This window comes from Colletotrichum abscissum, assembly GCF_030869225.1.
Source record: "Colletotrichum abscissum strain IMI 504890 chromosome Unknown Scaffold_22.1, whole genome shotgun sequence".
Classification (NCBI taxonomy): Eukaryota; Fungi; Ascomycota; class Sordariomycetes; order Glomerellales; family Glomerellaceae; genus Colletotrichum; species Colletotrichum abscissum.
Genome location: NW_026850121.1, coordinates 355,137 through 371,990, shown reverse-complemented (window position 1 = coordinate 371,990; position 16,854 = coordinate 355,137). Strand labels below are relative to the sequence as shown.

Genomic DNA, 16,854 nt, shown 5'->3' with positions numbered 1-16,854 from the left:
ACCCTTGAAGATCCAAATGCTTTTACTACATTCTTCTATTATCGGGTATAATGCACATATTTTAACAACTTTTGTTTAGCCGTTTCATGATCCCAGAGGCTTCGTCGCCAATAAACCCGTAACCTTGTAGAACATGTCCTCAACCGAGGGCATGGCAAAAGCCGGCGCCGCATCAAACAGCTCGGCAAGTTTCTGCCTGTTGATGACGGCCGGTTGGGCGTCGTCATCATCCAAATCCATCTCTTCTCCGTTCGCAGCCTCCGTCTCCTGCTCATTGTCGCTGGCCATCTCCTCGTCCTCGATGGCGTCGTCGAGAACCACGTCTGCGGCAACCGGCTCACCATCCAGCTGCATGTCCTCCAACGGCCTTGAGAGCGCGACGGCTGTGGGGTCCGAGGCCTCGGCAACTGACCACAGTTGCGCCGCGTCGTCGACCGCGACGAAGCCTGATGAGCTTCCGGTGGAGACAAGACTGGTGATACGGTGGGGGATGCGCCTCACGCACAGCAGCGCAGGCTCTTCCGGCTTGAAGACTGCGAGCTGCGAAGCTTGGCCGCCAGGTACGACGACGGCGAACGTCCGTGATTTACGGTCAACAGCCAAGTGACTGAATTCCTTCACTGCCGTGGCGTTGCGGCCGCTCGGCAGCTGGAGGCCGTACTGCAGCTCGTCGGCTACCACATCAAACACTCTCAGGTCATCCGAGAGGGTGATGATGTACGGGGAGAGAACCTGAAGGCGGCGAATGTGACCCTTCCACATGTTTTCCAGTGTCGACCTAATCTCACCAGTCTTGGTATCGATCACATAGATGCCGCCGTCGTTTGAGTGGCCAAAGGCAACAAAAAGCGTCGAGCCGTCCTCGGAGAAGCACAGGCTGCCGCTACGCTCTCCCGTCGTCTCTCCAGTGGTGGTAAGCGCATCAGCTCCCACGTTGCCTCCGAGACCCACGGCCACCGTGCATGACCACGAGTGCAAGACCTCGCCGGCGTTGTCTTTGGATGCGATACCATCTTGCTGCCTTGTTTTTGATTGCCATATCCGCGCCGTGCCATCGTCTCCGAGGGTGGCGAATCTGTTCGTTGTGTGATCTGCTGCGAGCGCCAGGACCGTCTCTGGCCGACTTGTGACGTGCGGGCTGTTGATTCTGGAAGACAGGGCAAAGTGCTCTTCGCCAGCAGTCGCAGACCAGAATTTGAGATAGATCTCGCGCCTCTCTCTTACAAACTGCTCGCGCGCTTCTGGTGCCACCTTCTCCAAATCACGCTTGGGAGGTTGCCAGTCATCAACGGTCGCCAACCACCTGCCGTCTTGCGAGAACGAGACATGGGTTATACGAGGCTCTGAGATGGGGTTACCCTTTGACGTGATATTAACATCTGTCGGCTGGGTTCTTGCTAGAGCTTGCTTTGAGACACTCCGGAACGATTCCATATCGAATGATTGCAACAAAGGTGCTGACTGAATCTCGCCAGCCAACATCGACTGCTGGCCAGTTCCTGTGCAGACATACAGTCTTGATGGCTCGGCAGGATTCAGTGCCGCAGGAACTGGATGCCGCACCTCGTCGGAAACAGACCAGACACGCTTAACGAGCAAGTCTTTTGGCGTCGAGGTAAACCGGGCGGCGGACTGAATACCAGAGATGTACGTCGATGGCTTCATCTCAGCCGTGGACAAGACGATGGCAGAGTTGTCATCCAAGTGGATTGCGTAAGATGCTCCAGTGGGGGACACAACGATGTTCTCGATACTTCCCGACAAGTGAGGGAGGAAATCCTTCTTGCCGGTATCCATCTGCCAGAGCACGAGGACATTTTCCGAACCACCGGAAATCATGTATTGACCTACAGCGCATGTTAGTGTTTGCAGATGATAGTCATTGGCGACTGAAAGTCCTCACCATCCTTTGACCACTTCACGCTGTGGACAGCCCTCCTGTGCCAGTGGAACTTGCGGCTCGTGAGAGCCTCTCTCTTAGATTTTGGCCCGTTGAGGTTCTGCAGTTTTCTGAGGATGTCGTCGTAAAAGTAGATAGCACCTCGGGCACCACCCGCAATCAGGTCGAGGACGAGGGAGTTGTCCTTGCTGTGTGTAACCCGGATGTCGAGGGCGCAGATAATATCGGTCGTATCGAACGTGAAGAACTCCCACTCGGACTCCGGCGTCAGTGTTCCAACGACGAGACCGTCCTTGGTAGCTCCGACAATAGTCTTACCATTGGGACTAGAGTGCAGTAAGTGAATCGCCTGATCGACCTGCTTCGTAGCAAAAAGGACCTCGGCGGTGGGCTGCTTGAAATCGGGGCCCGGGTATGCGACAACCTCGCCCTTGGCGTGCTTCTTCCCCTCCGAGACGTACAGGACCTCCGTTGTCTTCTTCTGTCCCTCGATTGATGCCACGGACAGGTCCAGCGCCGTTTGCGACTGGGTCCGGAACTCGTCATAGACACCGGTTCCCTTCTTCCAGTTCACCCGCCAGACCCTGCCGTCAGAACAGGCCACCCAGAGAAAATCGGGCTTGAGCTGCGACTGGCGCGTGGCCACGATCGTGGGTGCAGACGACTTCTCCGCGTATGTGTTTTGGACCACCGGGAGGGCGATTCTTCGGATCAGTAGTGACTCGGCCACTGAATAGATTTGCAAGGATGTGTTGTAAGTGACGATCAGGTACCTGGTTCCCCTCATGTTAGACACCAGAAGTCGACCAAGAAACGCCTGCTGAGTTGGCACCTACTTCTCGTTCTCGGCAAAGATGGGATCGATGTCAGCCATTCGGCCGCCCATTGGCAGGGAAACCTGCCATCCCGCCTCCTGAGACTCCGTGTCGCCGAGCTTGACTAGCTCGGTCTCAATTTGGTCGTCGGTAAGGTTCTTCTGGAGCTGCGAAAGCACATTCAAGGCGCCGTCGCGGAGGTCGTCGGCGTCGGTGTTTCCGTTCTTTTGGCCATTTGCTTTGCCCGCCGTCTTTGTCTTTTGCCGAAGGCGCTTCGCCTGTCCGTCCCTCTCATTCTGCTCTCTCTTACGCTTCTTTTGGTCCTCCCGACTTCTCGGGGTCGAAGGGCCAGCCATTGTGTAGGTATAAATTTGCGCGAAAGCCGAGAACGATTTTCAAGTACGGGCAATTGGAAGTCGCAAATATCTCGAGGCGATGAGACAGGGAAGGAAAGCGGCGGCCTGGAGACTATTCTTCGTTCGGTAGTCTCTGGCTTTCAATCCTGCTCTGTTTCGCACACACGACCCTTCTTTCGTTCCTACTAAGAAAAAAAAAAGTTCGAGAGTTCCCAAAGAAATTTTGGTCCCGCCCAGTCGCCCGGCCATGCAATTGGTGGAGCTCCCCCACAATCAACACCGATAAGATAAGCAGCGGAGGAAATCACGGACCGACAAATTTTCTGTTCTCCCGCCTGGTCGCGCGCCTTCCACTGCGACAGGAAAGCCCCGGAAGTTTTCTCTGACGACGGCGACGACGATTTCGGAAGGCAACAGTCCCAGGACCTCAAACCACGCAACACCTCGAGAAGCGACGTACCGGAACCGTTACGGTCTCTCAGTGAACAAACGTCAAACTGCCACAGCTCCATTTCCGACTTTCTCAGGCACAATGATTATCCCCGTTCGCTGCTTCTCTTGCGGCAAGGTTCGTCGGCACAGATGATTGCATGCGATGGACGCCTGGTATCTAACTTCTGTCGTCAGGTCACCGGAGACCTGTGGGAGCGCTACCTCAAGCTCATCGACGACGGCATTACGGATGGGTGAGTCACCACGATCGCGATGCTGGATTGCGACACACGATAATTAACATTCACGTCAACAGTGACGCGATGGACCAGCTTGGCCTGAAGCGTTACTGCTGCCGCCGCATGGTCATGACCCACGTCGACCTTATTGAGAAGCTTCTCAAGTATGTATACCCTCGAGCAGCATGCGCCGAATCGTTTTTTCGAAAGCTTACAAACCCCTACAGGTACACACCGGACGGTCGCAACGAGAAGAAGATGTCCTTGAACCCGTAAAGTGCTCGGGATGGATTTCACGAATTGGAGTTTTTGGAAAACATTGGCATTGCAAGGCGTTAGGGATTCTCGAGGAAGGCAGAGTGCGCTGCGCGAATAGGAGAAAAGCTGTGCTCGAGCCGTGACGGAGCGTCAGCGAACATGTCCTTCAGTACAGATGGAAAGCTCCCGTCTCCGACTCCTACAGGCAGCGAGAACCAGCCACCTCAAAGCAAGCTCAGCAAGCGGTGGCAAGAGGCAAGTCGATTGGCATCGAGACAACCACAGGCCCGGATGCAACCCCGCCACATGGAAATTGACTGTGGTTGCAATTGTACGCAGGAATGCTATCTCGGAAGGTCTCGATTCTCCAAGATGACTCTACTAGTCTTCACGTCGCTCGTCATGTAATTAGACAGCATGTTGGGTCCTAGTCAATGGGCTCAACACCTGGTCGGCAGTACCAATTGTTTGCTGGACGACCATCTGGTTTCCCACAGTGACAGCTCTTCGAGAGATCCCTCCAACAAAGAACGCAGCTATATCAGGCGACCTATGAAACAGGTATTCACATGTGTGTAGTAGTGTCACACCCCAACAATGTTTCAATGCTCTAGCAGAATGACTGGTTCTCTCCGAGTCTGAAAGCAGCGCATCACTTTGATCTAGCGGTCAAGGCAGAGGTAGCAGCCAGTAGGCAAAAGTAGCTTTCATGTCAGTCCGCCTAGCGTGCTAATCGCTGACCACATGCGCCTTGCTGCAACGGCATATGGTGGGTGGTGAGACGGGGCTATATGGACGAAGAATATCAGTTCTAGCACAGCATGTACCGGCCAAAGAGCCTCCAGCATCTTTCCGGTCAGTGACGTTGTACAGCAGGCTGACCTTGGGGGCCAGAATTATACGCAAGGCGGAGTTCACCGATTGAACCTCCGCGATTGTCCTGGGCTCTGCAGAGAAACAGGCAGTCCGGGTACACGACCCGGGAGAGCCCAAGCCAATCTGCCGATTTCTGCCTGGTGCTTGTTTCGATTGTTGAATCCTGGTAGATGGTGACCCATTCTTCCTCGTTTTTTTTCCTTTTCGCGTGATGCTCCAAGCACCAACGGGGACATGGGTTTAGCAAGGCAGCGGGTGCAAAGTGCTGTGCTGGTCGTGTAGCAGTGGCTAACATGAAGACCCGAGGGTCTGGGAATGGCGCAGTGGTGGTTTCTGCCGCGAGATGCACCAACCAGATTTCCTGAATGGGGCCGTATCCGCCGAAGCTTTCATTTCGCGGATGGTGGTGATTTGTCACAGGACACAGGGTAGCTCCAACAAGCCTTGGTTTGCTGCACAGCGTTCAGAGTCTGGAGATACGTCCGCCTGGCCGAACTAGACTGACGCATATGCGGAACCGGAAGACCGCTCACAGATAAGCAAAACTTAGTGACAAAGACCCACAGCTCCATGGCATCGAGTTGTATTCGCATGAGTACAAAATTACTTCGGAATCCTGAGCTCGAGGGACTGGCGCAACCGCGAAAGGATTCGACTTTAGCGCGCAACTGCTACCGCGACTGGCTCTCCGGTGTCCAAAATACAGCATAACGCCAGCTTCCTACATGTCGTACAGAGCAAAGCCATACCGGATGGGGAGTCTTGAGCCGTAGAGAGCCCGCAGAGCTGCTTGTTGGCGCCTACGCGCGTTGAACTGCATGCGTGATGCGGTCGTGGCGTCAGGGATACCACGAAGCAAGCAGAGACCCCGGCTAGTCGCAGGCCAGCGTTCGGGAGGGGAGGGCTCACGGAGAATGGAGAGGGAAAAGATCTCATACCATCCTTGGCTAGTAGTTGGTTCCCTTTCGTTCTTGATATCTGGAAAATGAGTTTGCCGCAGGCGTCGGCGATATTGACATCGTATCTGATCTTTCGAAGCGTGGAGGGGTGGTGGGTGAATAGTCCGGCCCCTCCATCGACGATCAGCAAACTGGTGCCCGGCCACGGATTCCTGGGTCCTGGAGGCTGGAGCTGCACACCCCACCGGGTCGCTGGGGTTGAGGTGGTTTGCTTTTCCCAAAAGTCGTGCTAGCGCTGTGATCAGTCGAAGGCACCTACATGGTAGCCAGGGCTATCACTGTACTAAAACGATGGCTGGGATGCAATTCTTCAAGAAAATGACGGCCTCAATGGACGATGAAAAGTTCGTGTTGAGGACCAGCAATGTTACGCCTTCCAGGTTCTGGGCAGTTTGCGAAGCCTACCAAGCGTACTTACAACGTCGATGAATTTACGAAGCGAGCTGTTGTCAGGTGATGAGTCTGTCTGCGAGACATCAACGGGTCGCCGGGGACCCTGACAGGGGCGGGGTTTCCTTGAGCAACATAATTGTTGGGATGCTTGGCCGGATCTTGTTACCCGTTTCTATGTAGCGATTGCCCAGGATAACTGACTTGGGTTTGACTTTTGAGATGTGTGTAGCCTCTGTACGCCAATCTCAAGGAAAAGTTCTCCAAGGCAAGTCCGAACATGATTTGTTGTAAGCGTACCTTTATTCTATGTATGCTACTTCAAACAGGAACGACCATCGAGTTGCAAGAACTGAGTCACAAGTTTGGATGTCAGGCATCTCCTACTCTGTCTTCCCAAGGAAACCGACCAAATACTCATTGCAACCATGGGATAGGCTGCTGCCCAGCTGCCTAGGCAGGTGACAGAGTCTGGCTAGCAAGATTTTCGAAGAAAGACTCGAACCAACAGCCAACGCAAAACCAACGGTGAAGGAGGGATATGTACCCGCCAGTAGGATTTGAAGCCGCAACGGGCCCGGGCTTCCATCCAATCCCTACCACGGACGGTTTAAACAAACGGTAGGCTTGGGTGTGGCCTGTCACACCTGGTAGCGTGTGAATGAAGGTCGATCAGGGCCCACTCTGTGTCGAACGGTGCACCTCACTGCAGCATGGTGCCGCTACAAATTTCTCTCCCCCCCCCCCCTTCAATATCCGTAAGGTACTGAGGAAACGCCGTTCCAGATTATCGGAATCCGTGTTGCCATGAATAGAAAAGAGAAGCGGGGATTTGAGTACAGAGTACGGATTACATTAATGTCGAAACGCGGACGTCTGATGCGTGGCAGACACGTTGGGCTCGCGAAGAACTTGTTCTTATACCCTCCTACAACGATTAGCACTCTGTTGGTAGTACACACGATAGTGAAGTAAAGACTGGTGTATGAATAAGAGTACATCATCAACCACCTCTCTCTCGGCGTCTTACCTGATGAATGGTTAAAACCTGGCCCAATGTCTACTGACCGGATCAGGCGGATTGTCGCGGAGCAAACAGCGCCAGTCACACGGCTCAAGTCGGTTCTGACCATATGGCAGAGGTGTGGCTTTGTTTATTTGGGCGGCCGAGCGACTCCCACCACGCTTTTCCAAATTCTCGTCAAAAGTCGAAGGTACAGGTCGAAGAAGTGTTCGATTTCGTTGTTGGAGCCGGCAAATGAGTTTGTGGCCCACCGCAGCCTGCGCTGTTGAAAGTTGAAGTGAAGAGGTGTTGGGCGTCTGGTCCCAAATCCCAACGGAGCTCCCCCGCCTCGCACACACACACACATTCCCACCAGGGCGGCAAACAGGGACCGAGACTGGTAACGAAGACGTCCACGACAACGGACGGGCAGAGCCGTTCACAATGGTGCACGCGCATGTCACGGCCCCCAAATGCACAGTACATAAGCAACTCCAGGTAGCGTGACTGTGTTTCCCGCGTCTTCAATGACACGGCATCGTCAGATTGGCCCGCGAATCTCTCTAATGGGGGGACAAGAGGGCGTTGGAGGAGGTTGCGAGAGATATCCGCCCATCCATCCCCGATATGCGAGCAGGCACACTGCACGCAATCAGAAGAGGGACAAAAGTCCCAATTCAGACATGCAGGCCGCGGTTGATACCGTTGGGCCCAGCATACCGGCTCGGTCTAAACAACTTGTCGCCGCCGGCCTCAGTTTCGGTCAATCACGGAGGAAAGGGTCTTCTCTGTCTTGGACTTCAGATGATTCTGATACGATGGGTAGAAATTGGAATTGACGGGGAGGAATTCTCGTGAAAGTTGTCCCACGTCAGAGTCGAATTGAGGTATAAGAAAGCAAATCTTCGGTGAGGTATCCGTACCTTGGCAGACAATACCTCAATGCCACCACATTCACTTCCATTTCGCCAGGTTAATTGGCAGTCTCGCTGCTCCGTACTACCCATGATCAAATACGTTCCTTCCATATATTCCTTCGTACCTACCTTACCTTGCCTACTATACACCTGACGTTTAATTCCGCAAACAGCCATTGCCTGCCTCCAGGCCTGGAAGGGACGGCGGGGCGGTTGAGAACCAGCTGAGGAAGGCTCTCTCTTCCCTGCTATTTCCTTTGGAGCAGTGGTGGCTCTGGATCTTTCCTTCCCTCTTGGCCGGGCGCCCCTTGCCTTTCCATCACCCCTCCAAAGTGTAAGGCAAGCCCCTCCGTCCTAAGTGGGGCCGTCAAGTGCAGGGGTCGGTTGTGGTTCACGGGCACGACTGGACGGAAGCGAGACCCACCTTTTGCTAAGCGCCGACGCCTGTCTGCTTCATGCAGCCCACAGCTCGACGTCGCTCTTCTCATCCACCGACACCACCTTGTGCCCAACTCTGACTGGTTGAACCCGTCAGGAGGTGCGCTGCTATGCCCATGGGAGAAGACGCGCAGCTGCATCTCTGACTGGTTCATCCATCGCCTTCTATGTACATGCTGCCCGGTGCCTGCCTTAACTAAGGTTGGCTCAAGTTCGTGGAGAATGGTGTATCCTAGTATTCCTGGGAACGAAGAAGGCGCAAAAGATGGTGGTGGTACCGCGGTGGTTGTCTCCGACTGAGGTGCGGCCGACCCAGCTCGCGGATTGGATCCCACCCCGCGGACCTCTCTTCTTTCTGGCCACCTCGGCCCTCTCTACTTCAACGATTTGACTTCCTAGCCTTCTTTCCCTTCGTCCTGTCGGATCTGCTCAACTGCCAGCGAACGCTACGACGATCCATTTCTGGTCTCCCCCTTCTGATTCATTCCCATGTGAGGTGCCTGTCCATAGGGCGGATCGGAACTAGGTCAACCATTCAGACAACACACAAATTTCTGACATTTCTGACTTGACTCTCCTCCACAACTCAAATCCAGCTTGTCTTGCTCCTTGAGAAGCACCGAGAACACCCATTCTTATTACTGCTGGTGGTCATCTTTCCCTGCAAATCATAACAATTTCTCGCCGTCCGTTGGAGAGCTGGCTTCTTTCTTTACCCGTACCACCGAACCGCCCGCCTCCGTGCCACCTGCCGGGTGTCTGTACGGTGGACGTTGGACATCCACATCAACCGCGCCGTCTCGAATCAGCTGTCGCCTGCTCTTCTTCTGTCTGTCTATCTGCTTTTTCCATTCTGTCAACTTTCGCTTCTCTTGCCCAGCTGCCCGAGACCGCATAGACGACGAAGCCGTCAGTGGAGCCGTGCTAGTCACCCGTTTGGTCGAATCTTAGCCGCAGCTCTCTCTCAACCGCCCTTCCCAAGAGACGGGCATACTGCAGCATACCTACCTAAGCTTAGGTCGCAGAGACAGACGTACAGCTCTCAGCCTGATCTGGCCCTCTGAAATTCCCCAATTCTCTCCCAGCAAGGCCGTGGTCGCGTTGCCCCCAGGTCGAGCCAACTTGCCTTCCCCATATATTGTCCCTTCAATCGTCAGGATCGCTATTTGGGTACTACCCCTGCTGTCACAGTAGACCCGCCGCGACGCAGCGAAACCAAACCTGGCCCTGTCGATATTTCGCGTGAGCGAGGCACAGACACGGTCAGCTAGGGTCGGCCTGGAGCCACCCCGGTCTCCGTACCGTTACTCTTCCCAGCACTGAGGTAGCAGTAGGCACAGCTCCTCTTAAACTGCCCTCCCCACCCTCTCGCTCTCGAGCTTCTTCACTCTCGAGCCTCTATCGCTAGTCTGGAAGCTTGATGATCTCCGGGCCGTCGTCTACGAGACCTTCCAGCACAGCTTTATTCCTTCGCCTCGACGGCCTCTAGGATCACGACCAACACCATTTAACCAGTGCGGCCCAGGAGTAGACCCAACCGACCAGAAAGCAAACTGCGTGGGGCTCCCGAGGCATTCTCGACTTTGAAAGCCGCCGAATACCAGTCTGCTGGACAGCCCGGCCGACTTCCATCACTACCTGCGTCGGTGCCGGAAGGTTATCGCATACGAACGAGTCGAGAGACTGACGATGGCACTCGAAGCCCCTCTCCGGTCGTCTATCGGAAGTCAAATATCTGCTTATTCCCATCACAACGATATGTCTGTCTCATCTCCCGACAACGGTTCTTTTCAATCTCCTTTCGCCAGCATGTGAGCAATTATGGTCGTACGGTGTCGTTGCAGTTCCCCAGCTTATATGTGGGTATAGGTCTTCGAACGCCTCAGATCACTCCGGCCGCAATTCTCTGCGCCCCAACTCCATTCAGAGAGTTCCGTCGACAAATTTGAACTTGATGAGCCCGAGCGATATTGTTGGACCTTCACCAGTCACTTCAACAGGTACTGAAACAACAGAAATCGAGGACGAAGAGGCGGAGGAGGTTCAGGCCCGGCCTAATGTTACCAATCCGGCACCACATCCTCAGGTTAGTCTTCTGGATGCCATTCCCAAGGCAGGCAGCGTGACTGACCCATCGTAGCTCATGATGCTCTCGACCAACATTCCCGATCATTTGCGGCAGAGTAGCAGTGAAGAAGCCGTATCAGTCATACATGCGCCGGAAAGCTTCCATAGCTGGGTAAGTATCTCATGGAAACTCTTTCCCAAACAGGCAGAGAGTAACCTTGGGACAGGCCTCTACGGAGCCGACAGTAAAGCCGGATCAAAGCAGCACGAGATCATCACCAAAGACCGATACAATGAGTCTTCCATCCGTCACTGATCATGCAATTAAGGTACGGCTGCCTAAAAGCTTCACCTGAAGCCATTCAAGTACTGAGCTAGAACAGTCGAGATCCCCTGGGCTGCCTACACCACCTCCTCTCTCCACAGATATCCGGCCCGTTCGGTACAGTCTAGACAGCGCCACACCACGCGCGCAAGACCTCCACGACATGCTTAATGAGTCGTCCCGGCTAAGGTCTAGCAGCACAAGCAGCCTTGAAAGTTTGTATATTCCACACACTCATCCACCGACTGAATGGTCTAACGCGAAACAGAAATCGACGAGGCTAGAGAAGTAGAGACCGATACCGAAAATTACGACGAAGAGCCCTTCGCTACCCCTGCCTTGCCTCAGGAGGATTCGGAAATCAGGGCTCTACGAACCGCTCTCCAAGAGTGCTGGACATTGTGTAACACGTTAGCGAACTTGAGCTCGATTCATCGAACACGGATGTTCAATAGCTCAGGTACTCCCGATGCTCACGAAAAAGCTTGGATGGCGTGTTGGAGGCTTTGCCAGCGCCTGTATGACAACCGCGACGAAGACCACTATGATCACCACGTCCGAGAGAATCTCGATCATTGCCGAGATTTTTGCCAGTCCCTTTTCGACGTCCGGCAGAGGAAGGATGAAGTTGCTGATTCTGTTTTGCGAGTCAGTTTCGAACTGAATAACCAGTGAGTCCATTCCAGAGATCCACAAGGGTTGGACAAATTAGCTAACCATGATCCAGTCTCTATAGCGCTCAGGACATCCAGAACCTCCCAGAACCCTTCCGGGAGCGTACTTTAGATTTCTATATTACTCTTTGCCATCGATTGATGAAACAGCGAAGCGAATTGGCCGATGAGACGGACTCTTTGCTGAAGGCGTGTTGGTCACTTGCCGAGATGCTTTTCAGTCTGAGACAGAATAAGCGTGACGGAAGAGCTCCTGACGAGGAGCTCTTGTGTTCCGCGGTACAGGCATGCTGGGAGCTTTGCGACCTCTTCAGAGACGGGTGGACTCAAGTGCGGCCAGACCGAAACACCCCACGACCGAGCCAGACGAGCTTCTTCGGCCATCAGCAGCAGTATGATCAACCTGCTCGAGGTGAGAGCAGAGCGTCGAACCGATCATCATACTCAAAGAGGGAAAGTCACAAAAGCCTGACCGAGGAACGGCCACGGAAGCCGCCACCAGTTCCTGAAACTCCCGTGACCGAATTTGAAGACACGCCGATCTCTCCAGAGAGCTCCTCACCCCGAGTGCCAAATATTCTTGTTCTAGGCACAACATCTGATAGCGGACGCGGGGGACGGTGGTCAAGCAGCGCTTCGCAATTGTCGAGCTACTCGCAAAGCAGCAACAAGACATCAAGCACGGCAACAACGACTACGGCAGGCGAGGACAGCAACAGCAACCGCATCAAAGCCCTCGTCATTAAGGCTGCCATGAACGTTGGCTTTACTCGAGACCCGGCTCTTGACAGTAAAGCCGAGAAGTCAGCTCTCCAAGCCTTTGTCAAGCATATGCCCACGGGCTCCTTCGGGTCCTTGCCTGCGCACTCGACACTTTTACAGCACTACAAGAACCTTGTGCATGCCGATTCGGCGTTCAGGGGATCCTCGCTGCTTCCGGCCCATGGCAAACGTATCTCGGCGCATGACCTGGCCAAAAGCGTTCACTACATGAGCCAAAGATCTAGCCAGTATATATTCTTGCGCGACCTGTACAGGCTCGTGTTTGGCTTCCCACCAGAGGAGGGCGAGTCGAGGAAATCAACAACCATCGTGGTCTGAACGCCTACTTTCCCTCAAATCTTGTCCCATTTCTCTTGTTTTGATTTTTTTTCCCAACTGCATTGTTCTTTGGGGTTTCCCCACGAAAACCACTATTACAGCCTACTTTACCACCCTCACAAGGCAGAGCAAAGCGGGTAGGTCGATTGCGAAGAAAAGTCTGCTTGGAGAGGCCAGAGTTTCAAGCAGACGCACACATACACACAAACAACATGCAAAACAACACACAACATACCTGGGGGAGAGCGCCCGTCTGTTCGTTTCTACTGCACTAGATACCCATCGTGGACGGATTTTGGCGCTGGGAGCTTGGACAATGGGAGGCTAGAAAATCGTGCGTCTTTTTCAATGTCGTTATGAGAACAAGGGAGGCTGGGAGCGTCGTTCGTTACATTACATGTCACAATGGATATTGTGGCCAATCTGGGAGGAAATCATCTTATAGTCTATGTCGCAATGACCACCAACTACCTATCTATATATTTGCAAGCTACCCTGCCTGCGTACCGAAGGTCCAAATATGGTGAGTTCATTGTCGAAGAGGAGTTTGTCGAAAAGGAGGAATCTGCTGAAAAAGGGAAGAAAGGGGGTATCGTATTGGAGAGTAGGCAAGGTGTTATGTGATGCTTCGTTGCGTTCTAGGCGACAAAAATTGTATGTGAACTGTAGCTCAGAGATCGTATGCAAGAAGGAAAAATGCGGATCGCAGCTCTACTCGAGAGGACCAAAGAACTGCTGAGAATAGTCGGCATGGCCCTGTGGCTCTGCACTGTACATGAACAGTTCTTCCCACTCGGCATTGCTCACGTTGTTCCAGTCGACGCTGATGCCGCCAGAGAAGCTAGCGACGTTCTGGCCTTCGATTTGTTGCTGCGCAGAAATTAAGGCTCCGGAATCTTGGTATGTTCCGCTGCCGCTGGCCATCGACTCAGCATATGTATAAGGTGCAGAAGTTTGGGTGTACTGTGGAACGAGCAGATCTAAGTTGAATCCCGGTGCGGTATCATAACCAGTCACGCCCTGCCAGGTGCCTGATTGGGTACCCCAGAAGTTGCTCTCTTCCTCGTTGTAGGGTGCTTCCCATGGCGCAAATTGCGTGGACTGGGAGAAGTTGAGGCTGGGGCTCGCAGATAACATCGTTGGGTCTGCCCCTGTCCACGTGGGAGCAGCTGATGGATCTGGTTCTTGGAACATAGTATTCTCGAAGTTGACGGTGCTATAGCCAGATGGGCCCATCGGGCGATCGAGCTGTGCGAAAAACGAGCTGTCAGTTGTTGGTCCTTGAGGATACTCATTGTCGATGCTATTGAGAAGCTTTGTCAGGGGTGACAAACTGGGGTCTGCATGCACATGATCTGTGCCCATTCTCAGATTATCGGGGGTTACAGGGACTTCGGGAAGATTGACATTGAGTAGGTTCAACGCTTCATCATCGTGTCCGGTCGTCTGGGGTGCGTTGTTGTTTGGCATCGGGGATAAATACTGAGCAGGGAGCTCCTGGGAGTATGTCTCCTGCGGCTGGGTCTTCAAACGCTTCGGGATGCTCTCTTGAGGTTCTTCAAGCACTGGAGGAGATAAGCCTGAATCCGGGGCTGTGATCGATCCATCACCCGCTTCCTCAAGCTCATCCCGCTTTCGCTTCTGCACTGTAGAAGGGAAGAGCATTTGCTCGTAGTGCTGCTGAACAGGCTGTACACCATACGGGCGGTCGGGATCCTCCTCGAACATGTGCAGAATCTTTTCGTGTGCGGCAGCATACTCCTCTGCGTCGATGCGCGCCTGCTCATCCTGCTGTACCTCGTCGGAGGACAAAGCCAGCTTCCCGGGAGCCTCTGAGGGAGAATTGTATACATAGCTTGCCAAGACCTGCAGCATGTGATCCTCAGAGACTGAATCATCCTCATTCGTAGAAGATGTGAAGGATTGATCGTTTTGATCGTTTTCGCACTGGATGGGTGCAACCATTGCTTCCCTAAGTTGGTTAAAATTAGTAACTTGGGTCACGTCTCCCGAGAAGCTGAACCGACTTACTGCCATGGAGATGGAACCGCAGTCTTTCTATTACCGCCATTGTCCGGGACCTGTCCATTGATCATTGCCGTGCTGCCAAAAATTATCAGAAAGTGGCACTCTTCACATTTTTCCAAGCAAAGAAGGAGAGAGTAAGGGAGGCGTAGGCCAAAAGGTAGTAGTGAAAGGGCCCATCGAGGGAGGAAACTTACCCGAATTCAGGATCATGGCCATATTTGGCTCTGACGTATTTCAATTGAGCCATGGTGAGAGTCTTGCTGAATTGCTGTTCGTACTCGCGCAAGGTGTCCTTATGGTCCTTGTCCTTGACGAGGCTGTGATGGAGAATGAAGATAATTTCTTCCTCAGTATAGGTGATTTGACCAACCATCCTTAAGGTTAGTCGTTTGTTTGCTGTATTTGCAGGTGTCTCAGGTGCATACCGAGAGGCCGTGTATCGTGGATAGGATAGCTTGGGTTGGATTGTTTGGGACAGTGTGTGAGAAGAGGAAGAAGATTTGTGTGAAGCTTGGAAGTTTGGAAGTAAGGAAGTTTAGAAGTGAAAAACTTCGGAAGTAAGGAAGCGAGGAGAAAGGACCGAAGGAGAGTGATCCACGAGTTTTCTCAGAGGGAGGGACGAGTGATTTTTGAAGAGGCAGTGATTCAGGGCCACAGATATACATAGAAGATGGAAGGAGGTTCTCCTGGGGGAAGGAGCCTCCCGTGAGCTGGACACGCAGCACGGCAACGGGTTGGGACGGACGGTAAACTTGGTTGCACCTGATTATTGTATGTCAAGGCATCAGAGTCATCTATCATTGAATTCTGTTTTGTCTAGATCTAATTCTAAAATGCGAGGGCTGGCCTATGCCATTATCCATCGTCTAATCTATGTCTTGAGTCGTCTTCAAGCTCGATCATTTCGCCGATTGCGCCTCTAGTATTCATATTTGCTGCTTGCGTGCAAAGATTCCCCACCAACAAGTCACGTCGGTGCCCTCCTTGTCTTCACCCCAGTCATCCTGGCCATCGAGTGTTCCTTCCTCAATGCATAGTAGAGGGTTTTCCTGGCTTCCCATAGCATCTCGGAAAGCCTTGAGAAGCTTTTTGGTGGTTTCGTCTCGTAGCGGGACCATTACAACTGCGCGAGCATCGTCTGCAATTGATAGCTGCTCAGAAAAAGCACCTGCCAGAAGCCCTGGATGACAGTCGTTGTAAAGGGGATCAGCAGCGAGGACAACCTATGGGCTATATTAGCAGTCTCTCCGTAGCAATTTTCAATAGTCATGTACCTTGAACTGGTTTCGTTTGCCAAAGAGATCCTGATCAACTTCCTCATCCCCTGAGCCACCCCAAGTAAGTGCACCAGCGTTCAATGAACCTCCCAGCTTCTCCACCGTGGCACGGTTGGCCTCGACGTTATGGCAGAGATTCGACATGATGTCTGGCAAGTCGCTGAGAATTACATGAGCCTTCCACAAAGCTGCCGCCGCAAGTCCAAGTAGGCCTGTGCCAGAACCTAATTCCAAGATAGATGGCCGCGGCTCGCCCAGAGATTCGTCAAAGAGCCGGAAGAGAGCTGTTGAACCAATAGATGGCAAGTGCTTGGCGAGAACGTAAGAAGACCCCCAGGTCTTGAGACCAAGTGAGTCGCCGGTCAGGGGCGGCTCCCGGATGATGAGCTCAAAGGTCGGCGTGAGGTCCTCTTCTCTAAAGGGCCATCGCCGGGTAATCTCGCCCATGGCTACGTGCGGCATTAGAGGCTGCGCAGTTCAGGAAAGGCAGCAGTCATTGTCAACACGCACCGGTTCTTCCACATCGTTCCGTCATCCTGCGGCTAGCCTCTGACCAGACTTCCTCCTTCTTGTCATCGTCCTCAATCCAGGAGAGGCCGCTCTTGATGATGGACGATAGGTACATCGTTACTTCGCGCCGGAAATACGCCGTGGCCTCTTGTTCATGAATGATATCAGATCGCCTGCGCTTGTGACTCCATACCGGAGGGCTAAGTTCCAGTTGCTTCAGCGTGCTGAGCACGTCATCACTTGACGGCTTTTGCCACATCTGCGGGAAGTCCTTCGGTTCGAGTATCAT

General features: G+C 53.3%; 6 protein-coding genes across 6 annotated transcripts; 2 read left to right on the top strand and 4 right to left on the bottom strand.

Annotated features, from left to right (window-relative positions):
• Positions 1–84: 84 nt before the first annotated feature.
• On the bottom strand, positions 85–3,071 carry CABS01_09308 (WD domain-containing protein; the record flags this gene model as incomplete). Its single annotated transcript, XM_060542665.1, has 3 exons — positions 85–1,847; positions 1,904–2,673; positions 2,737–3,071. 3 exons carry the CDS (start codon positions 3,069–3,071, stop codon positions 85–87), a joined length of 2,868 nt encoding a protein of 955 aa, XP_060400392.1.
• A 363-nt stretch (positions 3,072–3,434) lies between these two features.
• CABS01_09307 (RNA polymerase N/8 kDa subunit) lies at positions 3,435–4,018 on the top strand (the record flags this gene model as incomplete). Its single annotated transcript, XM_060542664.1, has 3 exons — positions 3,435–3,757; positions 3,820–3,906; positions 3,970–4,018. Coding segments are annotated over 3 exons (459 nt in total), but the record flags the coding sequence as incomplete, so codon positions are not given.
• A 2,994-nt stretch (positions 4,019–7,012) lies between these two features.
• CABS01_09306 (uncharacterized protein) lies at positions 7,013–7,229 on the bottom strand (the record flags this gene model as incomplete). The annotated part of the gene is made up of 2 exons (XM_060542663.1): positions 7,013–7,068; positions 7,100–7,229. 2 exons carry the CDS (start codon positions 7,227–7,229, stop codon positions 7,013–7,015), a joined length of 186 nt encoding a protein of 61 aa, XP_060400390.1.
• Positions 7,230–10,173: 2,944 nt separating this feature from the next.
• CABS01_09305 (uncharacterized protein) lies at positions 10,174–12,750 on the top strand (the record flags this gene model as incomplete). The annotated part of the gene is made up of 7 exons (XM_060542662.1): positions 10,174–10,394; positions 10,453–10,669; positions 10,724–10,822; positions 10,878–10,979; positions 11,034–11,190; positions 11,244–11,646; positions 11,712–12,750. Coding segments are annotated over 7 exons (2,238 nt in total), but the record flags the coding sequence as incomplete, so codon positions are not given.
• A 711-nt stretch (positions 12,751–13,461) lies between these two features.
• Positions 13,462–15,151, bottom strand: CABS01_09304 (uncharacterized protein; the record flags this gene model as incomplete). Its single annotated transcript, XM_060542661.1, has 3 exons — positions 13,462–14,722; positions 14,782–14,853; positions 14,973–15,151. The coding sequence occupies 3 exons, from the start codon at positions 15,149–15,151 to the stop codon at positions 13,462–13,464; spliced, it is 1,512 nt and encodes a 503-aa protein (XP_060400388.1).
• Positions 15,152–15,704: 553 nt separating this feature from the next.
• CABS01_09303 (uncharacterized protein) lies at positions 15,705–16,854 on the bottom strand (the record flags this gene model as incomplete). The annotated part of the gene is made up of 3 exons (XM_060542660.1): positions 15,705–16,001; positions 16,053–16,504; positions 16,566–16,854. The coding sequence occupies 3 exons, from the start codon at positions 16,852–16,854 to the stop codon at positions 15,705–15,707; spliced, it is 1,038 nt and encodes a 345-aa protein (XP_060400387.1).